Genomic DNA, 21,152 nt, shown 5'->3' with positions numbered 1-21,152 from the left:
TGTTTCACTTGTGAGTATACATCTACTTGGTCTAAATGGCATTTGTTATATTCATTGGTTGATTTTAATATGTAAGTACTTGTTCTCCTACAAGATTTCAGAAACTAACTTATTCTGTCTTGCTGTGAAATTAATTTTATTTTATAATTTAATTTTTCACCTGCCATTGCTTTCGGCAATTGGAAATTGATAACAGAAGTTCCTTATAAAGGAGAGACAAATTGATCTACTCCACAATGTGCTTATTTTTAGATTATCTATAAAAATAGATCTAATTATAACGAGCCCAACAGATAATTGAAAAGGTCAAAAATGTAGAGTGGAAATAATTTGTTATAGCAATGCATCAAAGAATTCTGAAACATATTGTTATGATCCATTAAATGTTTAAAAAGCCAATGGCCTATCTTGGCTTTTTTTTAACTGTTTGTGTGTCTGAAATACTTAATAATAATTGCTAAATAGATTTAAGGAATTATAACAGTAATTTATCATACTATAAATATATTACCTAGATACACATCTCTGAGCTTCTGTATGGTCCTGTAAGTTCTGTATGCCTGCTGTTCTGATTTTTCCAACTGGAAAATATGATGGGGAGAAAAAGAAAAACCCCTAAAGACAATTTAAAGTAAAGAGCTTTATGGAAATAGAACCAGATCATGCCCTATTTTAGGCCAGCTTTGCACTAGTTGTTTGCCAAAAAGGCCAGGTGCTTTAGCAACTTGAAGATTCCCCAGTGTAAGGGAACCCCTGGGTGATGTCTAGTAGTTGTAATATCTTCTATACTATACTATACTATGCAGTGGGTACGGCCGGGTGAAAGGATGTGTTGCCAGAAAGACTATGCCCCAGAAACTTATGGTTGCCACAACAGTTAAACAGGGTCATAAAGAGCGAAGACAAGTTAGTGCAGACATTATGTTATCCTAAAAGTTGTGCCTTGGGATTCAAGTGGTAGCCCCACAGCTGAGAGAAAGGAAAGAAGCAGCATGCAGCAGGGTTCCTCCTTCACCTTGTTGGCCTCAGAGTTTCCCCCTCAGGTGGTGGGGAGCCTGGAGTAAATCAGTCTGACTCCAGAGGGTTTTTCTCTTCATTCTGATTTTATTTTCCCCTATTTACATAGTGGGCCACAGGAAAGGCCCAAGAAGTTCTCTTAAGCAAAAAAAGAACAAAAACAAAACAACCCAAAACAAACATTTTTCCCTGCCCTCTTGCTGGCTCCTAGTTGCCAGTCCTTCCCCAAGCAGCACTTTCTATCTCACTAGGGAGGAGAGAGCCTTCCTCCGAGTGGAAGCCTTTCCTTCCTCCTGCCACTACCCATGTTGCAGCTTATCTCTCATCTATCCCCTCCTCTTTCCCACCTGAAGAGGAGTTTTTACACTCAGGTGTCTCTATTTAACCTGAGGTTACCTTTTTTCAGCTTATAGGGAACAGGGCCTTCACCATTCTAGGGCTGATGTATCTGCCCTACACCACTCAGTGAGCGCTGTCCGGGGTTTTCTGCTTGGTGTCCTCTTCAGGTTCCCTAGTTATGGCCCTTTGACCCCCATACCCGTCCTGTTTTTTCCTTCATTGTCCCATGACTTTAGTTGAGGTCTGGGCTCAGTAGCTCCTCCCCAGGCTGGGAGAAGGGCCTTTAGCTGTGGGCGGGCTTCCTCCCGCCCACTTGCCAGTACCCAATAAGACCACTCATGGCTGCTGTCCAGGATTCTCTGCTCAGTGTCTTCTTCGGGTTCCCTTTGTTTGACCTTCACACCTACCCCTATTACATTTTTGGTTGTTCCCCGTAATTATTTGAGTTCCTGGACTTCGTGGATCCTCCCCTCAGGCTGGTGGAGGGTCCTTAGCAGTGGACGGGCTTGCGCCCACCCACTTCCTGGAACCCATTAGGACAGTGTTTCCCAAACTTTGGACACCGCTTGTGTAGGGAAAGCCCCTGGTGGGCCGGGCCGATTTGTTTACCTGCCCCGTCCGCAGGTTCAGCCAATCACGGCTCCCACTGGCCGCGATTTGCTGCTCCAGGCCAATGGGAGCTGCTGGAAGCGGTGGCCAATACGTCCCTCGGCCTGCGCTGCTTCCAACAACTCCCATTGGCCTGGAGCAGCGAACCGCGGCCAGTGGGAGCCGCGATCGGCTGAACCTACGGACGGGGCAGGTAAACAAATCGGCCCGGCCCACCAGGGGCTTTCCCTACACAAGCGGCGTCCCAAGTTTGGGAAACACTGCATTAGGACCACTCTCTTATGTCTGTCAGGTCTGACTCTGTCACAAAGCCAATCCACTTTTGTCCACAATCCCTGAGCTGCACCACATGGACTAACCGCAGAGACCAGGATCTGCCTCAAAATGTTTTAACTGGGGATTGAAAGTGCCAGAAAACTAGGCAGAGCATATGTTAGAGTTTATGAAAGCTTGTGGAGGAGTATATCCCTGCCACATTCACCAATGTGTCCCTTTTCTTCTTTCAAAAAATTTGCTCAGCCTAGTCATATATTTTGATATTTTAAATACTCCTTCAAAGCAATTGTTTTCAATTGTATATATTTGTATAAAAACTTTTATATACCCTATCATAATTAATCAGTTCTGAAGTTCTGGTTTGCTTACAAATATAGGAAATAGGACACTGAAAAAATAAAATCAATCAACATACGTTAAAATACTACAAAAACAACTATAATCTCAGTCTTGAATGTGGCCTTCTGTGTTTATCAATTTAGGAAACAATAGTCTTCAAGTCTAAACATGCCCTTAGGTCTCGAATAGCATATTGGTCAACAGTCACCACGCTACTGGCTAAGGGGTTATTTATATTTTTAATAGTGGGTGTGATGCAATGTCCATTCCACACTGATTTGTTTTACTCAACCTATTGAGAGCAATGTCAATGCATAACTCATAGGTTGTTCTAAAATATTAGTGGACGTTATTCCATTGACTTTCAACATTGTCCCGTTTAGCTAATGAGGTATGTAAACACAGTTGCCTATGGGCACTATAATCTTTTAAAAAGCTTCTCCTATTATTGTGCAGAGAAGCAACCTGATTAAGGTGAGCCAAATTATACTCTCAGCTACATCAAAGAAACGGCATTCAATTCAATGGTTTTGCATTTGTGGAAAAGAATTTGGCTTAGTATTTGTGATGCTCCCCAGGAGTACAGAGGTTGTGAGGCACCTCACCACAACCTGCCCTCAGTGTCAAGCAGCTCCACTCCCTGAAACCAACAGCCTCTGCCACAGAACAGCACTTCCAGGTGTCCACAGACCTTGCTTTCTCTGGACAGGCTAATGATAGACACACACAACCCCTGAGTTCTAGGAACGCTCCCTGCACTACCCAGCCCCTTATCAGGTAAGCCGTCCTCACAGGGTATGCCTACATAGCAACTAGACACCCACAGCTGGCCCATGCCAGCTGACTCGGCTCCTGGGGCTTGGGCTGTGGGGCTGTTTCATTGCTGTGTAGACTTCCAGGCAAAGTATAACACTCTTGTTTGAGTCCAAACTTCACTTTAGCAGGCTAAAATTCTTGTCTAAAGTAGTTTCTCACCTATAGCAAACTCCCAGTGTCACCAATGCACCTGGCTGGGGTCCTCTATTCATGGATACAAAAAGTACTGTCCCTTCTGCTCCCCAAGTGATGGAATAAAAAGGTGTCTTTTTGCTTTCCTTTTATACCCCAAACTCCATTGTCTTCATCCCCAAAGCCAGGATGGCTCCCCATGGTTCTTTCCTTGGGTGCTGGCTCAAACGTATCTTCATATGTTCCTATTTAGTCTGTATCCAGATGGGGCTTTCACTGTATTGACTTACAATTCTTCATTTACAGCTGACAGAGAGATACACATCTTATCTCCTGTCTGAAAGAATCCTGTCTGTCAGCCCTGCCTCTGACAGAGTCTCTCAACATATTTTCAGTACATACAAACACTTAAATATCATCTGTGCATACATCTCACTATGATTATGAAGATCAGTATGGTAAAAGCTTTTATTAGACATCTTACGTGACCCTTTTTGGATAAATACTAAGAAATTAGTGTGGGGGGTATAAGAAGTTGGTCACCCGCCTGACAAGAGTTCCTGTTACAGAACAGGGAACCCTTTTCCAGTTGGCATTGAAGGGTTCTTGCAGTCACAATATTCACTACAGAATAGGGGAATTTAATGTTAGCCCCAGTTTTGTCTGGTTTAACCTGAATCATTTAAATTGATATTTTTCCAGAGCAAATGGATGGGGTTTTTCCTAATTTGTTTTTTACCCCCCAAAAAAACAACAAACAAACAAACAACACCATGAAATGTTTTTGACAATATAGTGTTTTTACCAGGATTCCAGTCCTGACTTCCTTTGATGCCCCAAGATATCTAGGAGTGTTAAAGCAAGAATTAAGATGATAGGCCTGGAGAAAGTGTTGCTTTATTTTGATAGACAGAGTTCACTTGTAGCTACAGAATATTCTTCTTACTCACATGGATGTCAGGTATGTTATTACTATTGGACAAGAAAGAGGTTAACAGTGCCTGAATAGTGAAAGTGATGGCCTCAAAGGGCTTCAGTAAGTATGAAAAAGGCCAACCTTATCTTTTATGAGATTTAAATCATTTTCCTTTTCAAGGTCTGGTTTAAGAAGATGCCATAATCTTACTTCACAGAGATTATGTTGTGTTACAAGAATTGTTATCTTGAATTTTAATAAGTAATGCTGTTTCACCATGCTCACTCTGAAAATTGCATTTTAAAATAAGTATATGATAAACTGGATTAATCCCTAATTTATAATGCAAACTCTGAAGGGCAGTAATAGAAGGGAAGGAATATGAAGAAAAAGATTAAGAGTTTCCTTCTGTACTAAGCACAAAGAAGTGTTTTTATTTTCTATTATTTATATTGCACCCAAAAATGTACTAGATACTTCACAGAGCAAATAGAAAGGCATGATGTGCTCCCTGACTTGAAAAATTTACACGATAATTTCAGATATGAAACAATAACCACAAGTAATGTGGCCAAGTAGAGATGAATACAGTAATGTGAAAACGTTACTCAATTTTGGCATGTGCATATTGTGATGGTGCCATTAAGTTTTCTATTTAGATTTGGCAATTTTACTGTTAGAGAAGGATAATTCTACTCTGGCCTGATGTGGAGACAAATACTAGGGTTTGGAGCTCAAAAGAGCAAATCTGAGATGTGTAATGAAGGAAGGGTTTATCAAAATGGGAGTTTCTAAGGAATAACTGTGGATCCAGGGCTTGGAGGTAAAGGGACTTGGTGAATCCTATGTTTGGATCTCTGTGAGGCCCATGTGACTGTGATGACCATTCAGATCAGACCAGGTGTTTGAAGCAGGAGTTGTTAATGACTTCCCATTAGTAAGGAGGCAGAGCTAATCAACAAGGCTAAGTATTTAAGTCAGTTGCCAAGGTAATACCCAAGCAGGCTAACAGGAAAGTTTGTGAGGGAGTTTGCAGGATGAAGTGCAGTAACTTTTTTCTACAGGTTCAATGACGACCAAGAATGGAATAGTTATTGTGAACTGCTCAGGATGTGCCATGTTCTCTCCCCTGAAGATAGAGACCTTGCATCACAAAGTGCAAGTTGATGGCTTTACTGGAGGAGAAGATTGGAGGTCAGGACTCTGCATTGCACAAGAGGCAGAATAGCTTTTGAACCACCGGAGACAGGTAGCACCATTCATGACTCAACTGGAGAATGAGTTCATTTCAAGAAAACGGGAGAGAGTGGAAAACAAAAGAGGATTGACAGTTTATGAACAAATGAGGAAAGAGAAGCAGGAGAAATCGCAAAACATATGAAGGTATCTAACCACTTTCAGGTATTTGGTGCAGCAGCCACAGAGAAGGTACTGGAAGATTCAACTAAAGAGAAAAGAACATGGATCCCCACAGGATACACCTGAAGAGAGATGATCAGCACAATCCTTGAGGACATTAATCATGCCCAAAAGAAAGCCACAGACCATCCAAAGACAGAAAATCTTAATCAGGGACTTGATATTAAGGAGAGTATACAAAATATTTTTGCTGAGAGCAAAAGGACAGCAGGACTATGAGCTATCTTCCTGGAATGAAAACAATACATGTCACAAAAGGACTAGACAAGATTCTGAAGATTGCAGACAAGGATTTGTTTGTTATGATAGACATTGGCATGAATGGCTCTCCTCTGAGGACACTTCACAGATCATTGGAAGCATTAGGGATCTTGGGAGGGAGATAAAGGGGACATCTTTCCTGTCCCACAAGTGAGAGAAGACAGACAGAAAAAGATACTATAAGTAAACTGTTGGCTAAGTAGGTTTTGTAAAGTAGAGTTTTGGTTTTGAGGAACATTGGACCACCTTCTAGGGGAGAGAAGAATATATGGCTTAGATTGCCTCCATCTTAATAGAAAGGGAAACAACTTTCTGGGTAGGAGACTAGGTACAGTAGACAGAAATGCTTTAAATCATCATCAAATTGGGAGAGTGCTAAGGGGGTAAAACTCAGACTCAGGGTAGCATGAATGTAAAGAATCAAGACATCAAGAATTATAAACAAGGAATTCTTCAGCTGCACATATATTAATGCTAGAAGCCTGGGTAACATGATCTGATTGGTATTACTGAAACCTGTGGGATGAGTCTCATGACTGGAATGTTAAAATCATTGGGATACACTCTATTTAGGAAAGATTGTAGTCAGAAGGGAAGAGGGGTGGAATTCTACATTAAAGATACCATTACTTGCTTTTAGACTTATTCACAATTCAGAAGGATAGGGCACTGGAATGCTTATGGATCAATGTACTAACTGATAAATCGCAAGATAGAGTACTAGAGAGATTCTGTTACACCAAAAAATGAGACAAGGGAACAGCTCCTTAAACATTTATTCTATAATGTGTAGAAAGTAAAATTGTGTCATAATGGGGAATTACTGGAGGTATCATGTTGCTACTGATAGAATATACTTGGAGTTTCTCAAAATTAGAGAGGAGAGGATAACTTTCTAACACAAGAAATATTCCAACCAATGTGATGTAATTCTATAATCAGCCTCATTTTGCTGACTACAGATGATTGCTGAGCTAAAAATTGATAGTTTCCTAAGTGCAAGACAACAATCTCATTTCATTTATTAAAACAGAATTAGTTGGTGCTTTTAAAAGACCAATTTTTGAAAGCTGAAAACAACAAGAGGTCATGGTGGATCACCAGCTGAGTATAATCACCCAGTATAATGCTGTAGCTAAAACAGTTAATGTGATCCTTGGATGCATAAGCAGGAGAATATCAAGTGGAAGTAGGAAAGTGGCATTACCTCTTTCTAGGCATTAATGAGACCATTACTGGAAGTGTGTATTCACTTCGAGTGTCCACAATGCAAAAAGGAAGTTGAAACATTTGGCACAGTTCAAAAAAGCGCTCAAGAATGAATCCAAGTCTGGAAAATATGCCTCACAGTGTACTCAATCTATCTAGTTTATCCAACAGAAGGTTAAGAAGATCACAGTATACAAGTACTTACATAGGGAAAATATTTTTACCAGAAATCTATCTTTACTATAGTAAAAAAAAAAAAAAGGCATAATAAGACCAACGGTTGGGAGCTGAAGCTAAAAAAATTCAAACTAGAAATAAAGGTTCAAATTTTTAGCTGTGTAGGTAATTAACCAACAGAAGAAATTATTGAGGGATATGGCTGATTCTTCATTGCTTTCAGTCTGTAACTCAATACTGCACACCTTTCTAAAAGATGTTCAATACCTCAAACAAATGATGGGCTTGATGCAGAAATTTCTAGGTAAGGTTCTATGGCTTATGATATACAAGAAGTCAAACTAGACAGTCATATTGGTTCCTTCTGGATTTAAAATCTATGAATCAAACCCCAAGTTTTATTTAGGTGAGAGGGCATTTGGGGCCTTTTTTTTAAAAAAAAATTAAACATCTGAACTTATATACCTATATCCATATTTACGCATTTACTGTAAATAAGTATCCTGGTTTTTAAAGATGCCAACCATATACAATTCCCATTAACTTAAATTTGAGTTGTGAGCCAGGTATTAAATCCCTAAAGACTGAATTAAGTGCTTATACTTATGCATCCAAGCTCAAAAATTGTGTCCTTAGTCTCTACAAGTCTCAGAACATCTACTCCATCCATTCATAATGAGTAATCCTTATTATTTTCATCCAGCCTCTGCATATTGTACTCAATTTAGGGATAATTTTCTAAAACTAGGAATACATTTTTCTTAAACCTTCATATATGACAGCTGTACCTTGGGATGCATAAAGCGGGTATGAATAAAATAATGAAGAACAAACCTAAAATAGCAGGAGAAAGGAAGAAGTATATAATATGAGGCTAGCATGATCACAGTAACACCCAATGGAAAGGTGGGAACAGGGTGAGAAGGAAAAATGTTTACGATGAATCCCCAAAACTGTCAATATAAAATAAAAATCCAGACCAGGAACTTGGAAAAATGAGTAGAGATGGTAAGAAAAAAGGGGTGAATTCCACCTCTGTAACATTACACACATACACTTTGATATGTTTAGGTTCCTTTGAATTTGCATCTAATTTTTTAGTTTCATACTTGTACAGTTACATGGTCAATATATATGTATGCACACATTGTTATAAAGAAAAAGTAGCCTATCACTCCATCATAAATATATTTGGGGGCAAAAATAAACTTTACATTATTGGAAAACAGGAGCTTCAACTATACTTTGCACTGGGCATGGCAGTGTGCTATGCAATACAGGTTGATTAGAATAGGGAATTGACATTTAATGATTCTCATTGTTCAGTGAAATGCAGGAGCCTCCCTAAAGTCCTGTTACTTCTTTTGCAACTTTTTGCTTCAGTGCATAACATATAGTTTGGGACTTGGAGCAGCTGCTATTCCACAGATCCTTAATCTAGAAAATGAAAATGCAATTTGGCTATACTAATAATGGACTGCTGATCTCTTGAATTTGATATTCCTGAACAGAACTTTGGTCCACCAAGAGCACAGCAGTGAACCATATATCAAATTGTAAACTTATACTTCCATGATATTTATTTTCATTATTCTGTGTGCACGATGGTGCAAACCATAACTGACCCTACAACCCTGTTTGACCCTTCTATAACTGATTTTATCCCTGTCAGACATATAGGAATTCTTTCTGCCTATCAGGTGATAGTGTCTCAAGAGCACATCTAGACAATAATCCAACCCATATGGTCTTAAGGGTCCAAACAAAATATATTCTGTATTATGCCTCCAGGACTAAGCAAATCCCTCCTGGCATTTGATGCATCCTCTAATATGTGATCTAGTGACCCTGTTCTATCTGAGTTACTCCACTGCAGTTCTGAGCAAGGTCATAGTTCTCTCTCCTTAGACACCTACTCAAAAGACTAAACTATCAGTGATTCTTGATAACCTTTTGACTATCTTAAACTTGAATAAAAAGAAGAAGGCTGATTAATAATTGCCGGACTTAAATTGAGATGTAATGCAATCCTTCCTTTCAGGATCAGGAGTTTACTCTGTTGCATGATACCATTCTTTGTAGATCGTTCATCTTTACATTTTAGAGAATTACAGTAAGAGATTTGTGCAGTTAATATTTTACCTTAACAGATAGGTAATTTATGCACTGAATTATAAGAAGATATTTAGTGTAAGCCAGAGGCAGTTTGCACCTGGAGATATAAATTAATTCATTATAGGCGTATCAAAAATTACAGTCCCAATCACTCCCAGAAAAAGCAAACATTAATCCCAAAGAGGAATAGTAAGTAAATAGTATTTCATGTGAGGTACAGTATCTACCATTTCTGTTCAAGTCCATGCAACAACTGTACACTTTCAGCAGCAACCATATGTTTTAATTATTACCATTACTGTGCAAAACCACAAGAGAGCTGCAGTAGCTCCGACTCAAATTTGGTTTGAAATTAGTTGATAAACAGCCCATTTTTATGTTGTCCTTGAGCTACTAGGTTTGATCCATTTAAATGGGCTTTAGAAAAAGTGTGCTGAGTTTTAACTGTGTGGTATGATACAATGTGAGGTTTCACTGAGTTGCTTAAACATTTTGTCTCCATAAAATTATTCAATGAAAACCCTTATTTTTGAAAGGACATCTAGACCAAGCTCACTACAGGGAGTTCATTAACTACACCATCTTCATGACATAATGAGAATCTAAGATATTTTGGGTAACCTTGGAGCAATTAATCTTTGTACTTAATACCGAGAACATTTAGGGGCAAATTTAAAGACTTTTTTTAAAGAAATGTTTAAAAAGCCCATTTTAAATAAACCCACCCTTGACCACACTTGCCTCTCTAAGTACTGCCCCATCTCCCTTCTACCTTTCATCTCTAAGCTCAGGGAACACACTGTTTGCAATCAGTGTCTGGAGTTCCTCTATACCAGTTTCACTCCAGACCCTCTCTAATCTGGTTTCCAGTCCTTGCACACCACTGAAACTACTCTTACCAAAGTCTCCAATAGCCACTTCTTAGCCAAATCTCAGAACCACTACTCCATCTTCATCCTCCTTGACCCATCAGCTGCCTTCAGCACAGTCTACCATGCTCCTCTTCTTGAAATCTTGTCCTCCCTTAGCTTCATTGATCCTGTCCTCTCCTAGTTTTCTTCCTACTTCTCTATTCACTCCTTCAGCATGTCCATCAGAGTATCCTTCTCTTCAGGGCCGTCCTTAGGCATACACAGCTGCGTAGGGCACCATGGAATTTGGAGCACCAAACTGCCCCAAATTTCACGATGTCCTAGGCAGCTGCATGCTGCATACGTGGCAGCACCAGCCCAAGTGACCAGCTCTATCCCTCGGTCCGTCCCCCTGCAAGGGGCAGGGCCGTCCCTAGGGGGGTGTGAGGCCCCGGACAACTCCTTCCGCTCTGCCTCTTACCCTTCCCCCTGCTTCACCCCCATTCCACCTCTTCCCCCAGTGACCCCGCACTCACCAGCAGCAGCGGGAAGCGGAGCAACCCGCCCCTGCCCGCTCTACTCCACCAGCACCCAACCGCGGCACTCCGCTTCCCGCCGCCAGTGAGTGAGGGGAAAGGCCTGAGTCACAGGTAGAGTGATCCACAGTGATTGAGAAAGGAGATGGCAAGGAGGGTTTTTTGGTGGGAATTGAGAATAAGAGCCCACCCCAACCCACTAGGTTTCCCTTGCCCCGGCCCCAGCCATGTCGCTCGGGTTGGGGAAAGGACTGCCCCAGCTCCCACCGGTGGTGGGAGCGGAGCGCCGCAGCTGGGAGCTGGCAGAGTGGAGCGGGCTGGGGCCGGGCTGCTTCGCTTCCCGCTGCTGCCAGTGAGTGGGGGGAGGGATCCCTTCCCCCAATCCTCCTCCCCCGAGCAACGCGGCTGGGGCCGGGGTGAGGGAAGTGGAACGGGCTGCTCCTGGCCCCCCTCTAATCCCCCGGGCCACTCTGGGTCTGTGGGGCCCCCAAAAGTGCCCCCCTTCAGCTCCTGCCTCCCATACCTTGGGGGGGAGGCCTAGGGCCCCACACAGCGGCCCCCCCCCTCACAGGGGGGGGGCTGCATAGGGCACCCAAATGGCTAGGGACGGCCCTGCTCCTCTTCCTTCCCTTCCAGCTTTCTATGGGAGTTCCACAGGGCTCTGCCCCTTGGTCCACTTCTCTTCTCCCTCTAAACCTTATTTCTGGGTAATCGCATCCACAAACACAAAACCAACTATGATGTGGATGATTTACAGGCCTACCTCTCTACTCCAGACCTGTTTTCTCTCTCCAAACAAAAATCTCAGTCTATTTCACTCTGACATCTCCTCATGGATGTCTAGCCATCAGCTCAAGCTCAACATGATTAAAACAGAGCTCTTATTCTCCATTCCCACTAAAAAACCCTCCTTGCCATCTCCTTTCTCAATCACTGTGGATCACTCTATCTGTCATCCAGGCCCATAACCTGAGTGCCATCTTCAATTTGGACTTCTCTCTAGTTCCTCACATCCAGTCTGTTTAATTCTTGCAGATTCTCCTTGAATAACATCTCCAAGATACGGCCTTTTCTATCCATCCAGACAGCTAAGACTCTGATTCAGGCTCTCATCATCACATGTCTTCTTTATTGTCCCATCCTTTTTTCTAGCCTTGACAAATACAATCTTGCCTTGCTCATATCCATTCAGAATGCTGCTACAAAGATCATTTTCATGGCCTGTCATTTTGAGAATGTCACCTCTCTCTTTGTCCCTTTACTGATTCACTCTTCTCTATCATATTAAACATAAGCTACTTGTCTTCACTTTCAATGCCCTTCAGGCACACACTCACCTTACCATTCAGTATTGATAAGTTTACTGCTGCTTCCAACTGATCCACAATGTCAGCCTCCATCACCCACTTATTAAATGTTCAAACAAGGACCTTCATGCTTTCTCTCATGCTGCCCCTCATGCTTGGGAGAATCTCCCTGAAACATCTGCAAAACTAACTCCTTATCCTCCTTCAAAACCCTCCACAAAACTCTAATTTGCTCTAATGCCTACAAAAGACTTAACAATGATTAGGTTACTGGTGTGCTGAGACCACTGCCGGTCATGCTGAACAATGTTGTCTTCCTGTTTCCTTGTACTCCCCCCATCTGTCTGTACCCATTTGGTGTCTTTTTTCCTATACTTAGATTGTAAGCTCTTTGGGGCAGGTACTGTCTTTTTGTTGTGTTTGTACAGTGCCTGGCATGATGGGGTCCTACAATAATACAAATAATAAATAATAAAAAGAAAAGAAAAATTTCTTTCAGCCCTTCTAAAGAGAACGAGTTTATCTAGGAGTCTCTCTCTCTCTCCAAATGTGACTCTGAGTCCCCTTGGCCTTTGGTTAGACTGATGCTAATCTCTCACTAGGGACTACTCATGAGGAAGCCTAGTTAAGTAACTGGCAAATAGAAACCAGAATGGGAGAACTGAATGGATCCTCCCCTTTTAAAGAACATGACAAATTTCTACTGATTTTCCTAGTCTGGTGAAAAAGAAAACAATTGGTCAGTAATGAGATTAGGAATGCAATGTCACAAATCGGCTCTTCACCCCTTTAATGATTACAGGGCAGTTGAGAAAGACAGAGGCATACACTCCTGTATAAGGAAACAAGCACCTGGATATGTGTCTATAGAATCAGCTTGCATCAACTTCTGACTAAAAAAAGTGTCCTAAAAATTCAGTATACGGGCATAGGACTGGAAGAACTTGAGACACAGAACAAATTTCTTCTGCTTGGAAGCAGCACTCCATAAACCATTTGCACTAATTAATTTCAATGGTCAACTATCAGTAACGTTTTCACACATTTTATGGGACTTTGATGCTCAAGCAAGGGTTGCATTCTGCATTGGACAAGGTCACCTCTGGCTGCCTAGATAAATGACAAAGGCTCAAAAGCAATTCAAGCTCTAACTCAACTACCCTCAAGGAAGAGTAAAGCCTAGCATCCTGGAGACTAGAAGAACGCTGATTTCCATAGGTTTTTATTTAACCTATTCAAGAAAAAGAACAGAGAACAGAAAAAACAAAACCAGAGGAACTCTTGATGGACGCAATCATCTCTTTAAAACAAATGTTCTGTGCTGCTGATTGAATATGCCATCAGATAGCTCATGAAAGATTGAGGTTCTTCCTTATTTAGGAAGGATTCCTGGTCAATGAAATAGTTCTAAAAATGTCAGGGTGTGTCACTTTCCACTCTTCTATCTCAAATCAAAATGTGTCTGTGAATCAGCAGCAGAAGGCAACAGTAGCACCAGAAGATGAACTACACTTATGCTCACTCCTTGGAGTAATGTGGAGGTTTTTTAATACAGGTTTGGTGTGTTGCACAGTAATAGCATTATCAGAGTCTAGAAGAACTACAGCAACTCAGGAGAAAAATCTTGGGGTTCAGTGCATGCATTGTTTGTAGTGGGCCACATTTGCGTCCTTTGAACTTTTTGTCCACTACTTCACAGAGCCAGGAAGTATTCAATTGTTTTTGTACAGAGGGCTACCCTCTATCATCAGTTCAAGATGAGCATGTACTAATCAAACTTTCTTTTTTATGAACTTGTGTGCGCTCTCATCTTTCTTGGGATATCACCCTACAACTTAAGACCTAATACAGAGATACTGTCACATCACATAGCTGAAAACTTTACTGAACTAGAAGAAAGACTGAGAAGAATATTACAGCAGTGTAACAGTGTAACTTTGAGGATGATAAAAGACAAACTTTGTATGATTGGCTCTTAGAGCCTGCCAGTTTCATGAAAGGAGAGAGTAGTCAGTCAGTCATGAATAGGTATGTTAAGGGTGTATTATTTATCTTTTATACATTCTAGTTACCCTTAATTACTGTATATTATAGCAAAGAATTAGCAAATTCTCATTTGCTATTTCTTTTGCACCAAAAACTCATATCTTGGGCTCAAAAGCACAATACATGCAGTAGATCATATAAAAATAAGTTCATTTTAGTCTATGCTGAGCAAGTGAGCCATGAAAATTAGTCAAATAATTTTCACATTTTTGACTACACTGGAACATATATCCTCCATTACAATCCATTGTATCATTAAGGCACTCATGAAATCATTGCTGAAAGTTGAAATATTTTACTTAACTTTAAATTGAACTTCTGATTTCTATCCTTTTGAATGTTGTCAATTCCTGTATTTTCATATTTCTATCTAACAAAATTAAAGTTCCCAATTTCTGGCAAGAGACTAACTTTGTGTTGAAATATTGCCAAATTAGTATTATAGAGAGAACATGCTGTATCTTGAAGATATGGCACAAACCGAGATTTATAAGTAGTGGAAACGGATCAAATAAAACATTTATGCAAAACTCACACTTATATTCTAGTTGAGTTTAAGAACACTACTTGCTGACAACTGAAAATAAACAGTCCTTACAAATTTTCATTACTCATCCATCAGAAAGAGTGATAAATGGGCTATAGAAGCTATTCCACTAAAGAGTAATCCTGCTTTCCTCCTTCATTAAGTCCATCATCAGGACAATCAAAAGCACATGGCTAGGGAAAGGAAGATCTGCATCAGTGACAAGGCATTACAGAAATATTGTTTCTGCTATGAACAACACCATCCAACATAAAATAGGAGTGGGCAAAAAGACTATCTCATGCACTACCCAACATGGAGTGAAAGACTGAAAAAAATAACATTTCTATCACTGAATGGAAATGGATTCACTGGAAGCCAAAGGTAATCAAGCTTCTCTGAAAATCACTTAAGGTGCCTTAGTATGGATTTAAATGCCTAGCCGTTAGCATCCAAGTTTGAAAGATTTGGCTTTTAAAGCCATTTAATTGAAGAATATTGGAAACAGAGGTCATCAACTAGATTTCACTGGTTTATAACATTAGGGAATCAATTAAATACTCACTCTGCCTTTTTCCACACTACTTTTTACCCATTTAATTTTAAGCATCAATAGTTTTCCCTATATACAATGAGCACAAAATACAGATGTAGATATGTAATATCAATGTCTAATTTTGGTAGACAGAGGAAGTGTCTGTGGCTGCCTTTGTGTGGACAAATGTTCAAATTCTTCCTCTACAGAATTAAAAAGTTTTGTCTCAGATTAATAAATATTTAAATAAAAAGAGATTTTAAAATATTTTAATGATAAATAATCAGGCAAATAGGCTTCATGGTTACTGGTCCCAGCTAGAAGGTATCTACGAAGACAATGGTGCAGGAACAGCTCTATGAAATCATTGTAGTTATGGTTGCTTAAGCCGTTGGTGAAGTTGGTCAAATCCTACAACTTTCTTCCACAGAGTAAAATGAATGGTTCATCCATCCATTATCATAATTTGAAATCCTAGAATACTGTGGTGATGTGTGAATATACAGTCCAGATCTTCTTAATCAAGATGCTAGGTTAAAAAAGTACACCTTCATGCAGCTCCTGCAACACTCCCACAAGAAACAGGAACCACAACTGTCTTCATGAATTCTAGTTTGAAAAGTCTTGCTTCAATTAAAAAAGCAAACACCACAAGGATTGGACACAGTTTTAAAATATTCAGTATGTTCATGTCCTGATTTGTCAGTGGTAACCCCTAGAACAGGAACTAATCTAAATATTATTTACTTTAAAAACTTTTGTGGGAAACTGGATACCTCAGGAGGATCCATAATGAGATATAGAATATCATCTTCTGCTGGTACAAATCCAAGCCAAAGTGGTAGCAATAGCTGTTTGGTGTACTAAATTCAGTTCCCAGTGGACAGGTCTCCCAGAATTGGGTACATGCATTTGTTGGAAGTCTCAACAGATAGAACGAGTTTGGACATGTGGACCCCATACCAGATGCACTCACCTCATCCACCAATTACGACACAATCTCTGATTGCCATGTCCCACAGGGGACCATAAGTGGACAGAGACTGAAGTCCCCAACTTCCATTCCCTGTTCTCTATCTGGAAAATGGAGCTTCAGTTTCATCTCCTGGCTTGCTGACCCATGTAGGAAGTCACTAAAAGTACAGAACTCTGTGAATAGGAAAGGAATCCTTCCACTGTCGAAGCAAGAATACAGGCAGGTAAGTAGCACATACAGATGTCTATGTGGAAGCAGATCTAACCGATAACAGATAAGGAGGGATCACTACACGTTATTTTGCACAGGCCTTTAAACAACATGGGTGCAGCTGTTCAAATCACTTTGTGAACTATCAATGATATCAGAGCTGGTACTAAAGCAGTGTCTTTATCTTGGTAATACAACTATCTCCTATGTCATGAAGGCAAATCTATACATGATAGTTAAGGCTAAGATTTTGTCACAGATAGACCTGAATAAAGACTGGGAGTGGCTGGATCACTACAAAAAATAATTTTTCCTCTGTTGATATTCACCCCTTCTTGTCAACTGTTGGGAAGGGGCCACATCCACTTTAACTGAATTGGCTTCGTTAGCACTGACCCCCCCACTTGGTAAGGCAACTCCCATCTGATGAAGTGGGTTCTAGCCCACGAAAGCTTAAGTCCAAATAAATTTGCTAGTCTCTAAGGTGCCACAAGGAATCCTCGTTGTTTATGCTGATACAGACTAACATGGCTACTTCTCTGAAACCTAGGCGTTCTAGGTATAACTAAAATACAAATAAAAGTCCAAAAGACAGACAAAAAATAATGCCAGCTAAAAAGTCAGCTCAGGTCTGTCCAAAACTTAGTTTGTGATTTCTGAAGAGATTCATAAACCACTAGGTGCACCTGGGCTGGATCACAGGTTTGTAACAAAACACAATTCCATCTCATTTAAGTTTCATTAAGAAAGTTTCACACAGCATTGTTAATTATTCTGGCAAATCCAGCTACATAAAATGAGTCAGACCAGAATACACAGGGTACCCGAAAAGAATCTACCTTAGCTAACAATGCACTGAACCCATCCATCCTGAAGAAAAAAACTAAGAAGCAGAATGAGTGAACAACATTAAAAGAGATAAGAACCCTGAAGAAGCATAACAATCTATATCTAACTACCATAGTACCTTGGGTTGGTGGGAGGGAGGTAGTACATATCTATGCCAAAAATGAAATTAGTTTATTATAGTTTGTCAAAAAATAGGTAAATCTTTAGTAAATCCTCTTCCCAACTAACAAGGAAGCTATAGCCCTTAATGACACAAATATTATAAGTATAATATTTTCTCATGTTAGGCAAAAAACCCCTAAGAACTATGGACTTCATAAATGCAACATGTATATGTATTTGAAAAGAGAGAGTGGGGGGGGGGCAGGTTTTAATTACATTGAATTATTTATGGAATAAAGCTCTTTTCCAGAGGACTTGATGCTGGTGAATGGTTATTTTTAGGGATGGCAACAAACAAGAATTCTGCTTTACAAAAAGTGTCAACGTTTCGATATTTGTTTTCAATCTGATGCATTCTGAAATGTATCATGTAAACAAACAAACTTCCTCCATTTCCCGCCCCCCACAAACAGACACACAGGAACAACACCCCAGAATAGCTAACAGCCCAGTGGTTAAGGGACTCACCTGATAGGTGGGACACTCAGGTTCTACCTGGTTTGGGGCAGGGACCTGAACCTGCATTTTCCACATTCCAGCTGAGTAGCACCAGGTTATAGAGTCAGTCTCTCTAACTGGTACAAGGAATATTTAACTATTTATACAGAGTAGAACAGCTCCAACAGGGAAGACTGAGGGAGAGAGAAAGAGCCCTGGACAGGAATGACTGACACCATTTGACTTCTGTCTTATGCAACTACAGGTCTGTCGCATCCTAGGCGCATTTAACATGTGCGATTTCAGCTTTACATGGTTGGCAAAACCAAAACAAAAAACAAAACAAAAAAGAGAAAAATAACAATTTAAATACTGTTTCTGTAGTGCGGACGATTCCGCCCGCCATTCACTCAATGTAATTTTGACTATAAGCAATTTTCGCTTTAGGCACTGACTGCGAAACGTAACCCCAGCGTAAGATGAGACAGATCTGTAATGAAGTTTGAGAAAGATAATGATGTTATCTTCTTGAAATATAGAGATTAAAACAAGAGCACCACAATACTGATCATCTAAAAATGAAAAATATATCATGCCCTGAAGGTTGATAGGTTGGACTCTGCTGGGTTGAAAATTAAAGTGATTTCCAAGGTGTGATGCTGGGGGCGCACTCACCTCTCGTGGGTGCCTCCTGTCGGCTGGGTGTGACAGTTTGTGTCCATTTGTTCTTGTGTCCACATGGGCACTTAACTTAAATAGCTCCTCTCCCTCCCTCATATTTATCCCTCTGATATACTTATAGATAGCAGTCATATCTCCCCTTTTGGTTAGACTAAACAAGCCAAGCTCTTTGAGTCTATTCTCATAAGGTAGGTTTTCCATTCCTCAGATCATCCTAATAGCCCTTCTCTGCACCTGTTCCAGTTTGAATTCATCTTTAAGTGTTCCAGATGAGGTCTCACCAGTGCCTTGTATAATGGTACTAACACTTCCTTGTCTCTACTGGAAATACCTCACCTGATACATCCTAGGGCTGCATTAGCCTTTTTCACAGTCGCATCACACTGACAGCTCATAATCAGCCTGTGGTCAACCAATACACCAGGTCTTTCTCCTTCACTGTGACTTCCAACTGATAAATCCCCAGTTTAAATTCTTGTTGTTAATCCTTAATGCATGACTTTGCACTATTAAATATCATCCAATTTCTATTTTTCCAGTTTACAAGGTCATCCAGATCTTGTATGATATTCCAGTCCTCCTCGGTATTGGCAATACCTCCCAACTTTGTGTCATTTGCAAATTTTATTACTGCACACATTTTTTGTGCCAAGGCCAGTAATAAAAATGTTAAATAAGGTTGGTCCCAAGACAGATCCCTAAGGAACTCCACTAATAACCTCCCTCCAGCCTGACAGTTCACCTTTCAGTATGACCTGTTGTAGCCTTCCCTTTAACCCGTTCCTTATCCACCTTTCAGTTCTCATATTAATCCCCATCTTCTCCAATGTAACTAATAATTTCTCATGTGGAACTGTATCAAATGCCTTACTGACATCCAGGTAGATTAGATCTACTGCATTTCCTTTGTCTAAAAAATCTGTTATCTTCTCAAAGAAAGATATTAGTAACTTTGTTACCACCTCTTGAGTACAACAATTGAAACAATGTAACCTATCATTTAGGCTACTTACTTTTTGCAGTTCACCAAGCTTGGAACAGATCATTTAACTGTAGGAAACATGCTAATAGTCCTTTCTTATCTTAATTACCTGTTAATCACATTGCTTATAAACAAAATTCTACAAAAACAACAAGGAGTCTGGTGGCACCTTAAAGACTAACAGATTTATTTGGGCATAAGCTTTCGTGGGTAAAAACCTCACTTCTTCGGAGCATCCGAAGAAGTGAGGTTTTTACCCACAAAAGCTTATCCGAAGAAGTGAAGTTTTTACCCACGAAAGCTTATGCCCAAATAAATCTGTTAGTCTTTAAGGTGCCACCAGACTCCTTGTTGTTTTTGTAGATACAGACTAACAGGGCTACCCCCTGATACTTGACACCAAACAAAATTCTGACTCCCTGCCTCAGGGGCACAAGCTGGAAGCAGTCGCCTGTCTCCTCTGCAGAACATTGCACATGCCTGCCTGAGGCTTGCAGTTGGGGGGGTGGGGTGGGGGAGGTGACAACACCCTCCCATGTCCCCCCAAACTATGCCTATTGTTTAGGGGGGCAATGCCCCCTTCTGCCCCCCCAATCCACCTATGCTCTTAACAACTCCTTTAGATTTAAATCAATGCAGTCAGACAGAATATCGGCAAGCAGGTAAACTGCGGTACATATATTCATAAAAAATACAAATCTTCCGCATTTTCCACAGGGCGATAATGTTATTTTCTGACCAGTGACTGAGAGATATCTCACTTTTGTAACCATATTAGAAGTACTTGATTAGACATAAATAGTAAATTGCCACAGATTCTATATTTTAAACAGAATTATTGATTTACATCAGTAATATAACAAATCTTTATTTCTGCAATGGTCTCATTACACTGAGTCTTGGAGAAACATGACATTTAACAATATCTTACCGCTATATCTCCACGACAGTTTCGGGATTGGCAAGTGCCAGCTATTCTGTTTGGCATCAGCACATCCTCCCAGCAAGATGGACCCTTTAAAATAAAATCCAAACAACTTTTAAAATCTAATTGTTAAGAAAAGATATAAAAGTTCCTCTTTACTGGAACTTTGCTAGACGGGAACTTTATTACTCTTCTGCTAACATAATACAGTCAAAGGTTCTAGCATTGCTAAAAAGACATTTATCATTAAAGCTTAATCATTAATAGAAAATGCAGCTCCTTCTGTTCTGTGCCTACTGTTCCTAAGAGCACTCAAACTCTCAACTCTGTATTAAAGTTAGCTTAAAGTTAGCCAGGGATATTCTTCATTATGATTAAAAAAGCTACAGAAGACCCATGTTCTGTCAGAATAATATATATCTGAGCCTGCAGTTGATCGACTGAAAATGGAAAAATGACAACGTTGTTAAGAGGGGGAATATATGGAATCTAAGGTTGGGAAA

At 40.2% G+C, this 21,152-nt stretch overlaps 1 protein-coding gene across 1 annotated transcript in view; it reads right to left on the bottom strand.

Moving 5' to 3' along the window:
* The window catches only part of PRKN (parkin RBR E3 ubiquitin protein ligase), a 1,198,020-nt gene that overhangs the window by 581,013 nt on the left and 595,855 nt on the right, over window positions 1-21,152 (bottom strand). The window contains exon 5 of the mRNA XM_034765264.1: window positions 20,656-20,739. Within this exon, the coding sequence (XP_034621155.1) occupies window positions 20,656-20,739 (84 nt within the window). The remainder of the gene's footprint in view (window positions 1-20,655; window positions 20,740-21,152) is intronic.

This window comes from Trachemys scripta, chromosome 3 (genome assembly GCF_013100865.1).
Source record: "Trachemys scripta elegans isolate TJP31775 chromosome 3, CAS_Tse_1.0, whole genome shotgun sequence".
NCBI lineage: Eukaryota > Metazoa > Chordata > Testudines > Emydidae > Trachemys > Trachemys scripta.
This window is presented reverse-complemented; position numbering and strand designations above follow the sequence as displayed.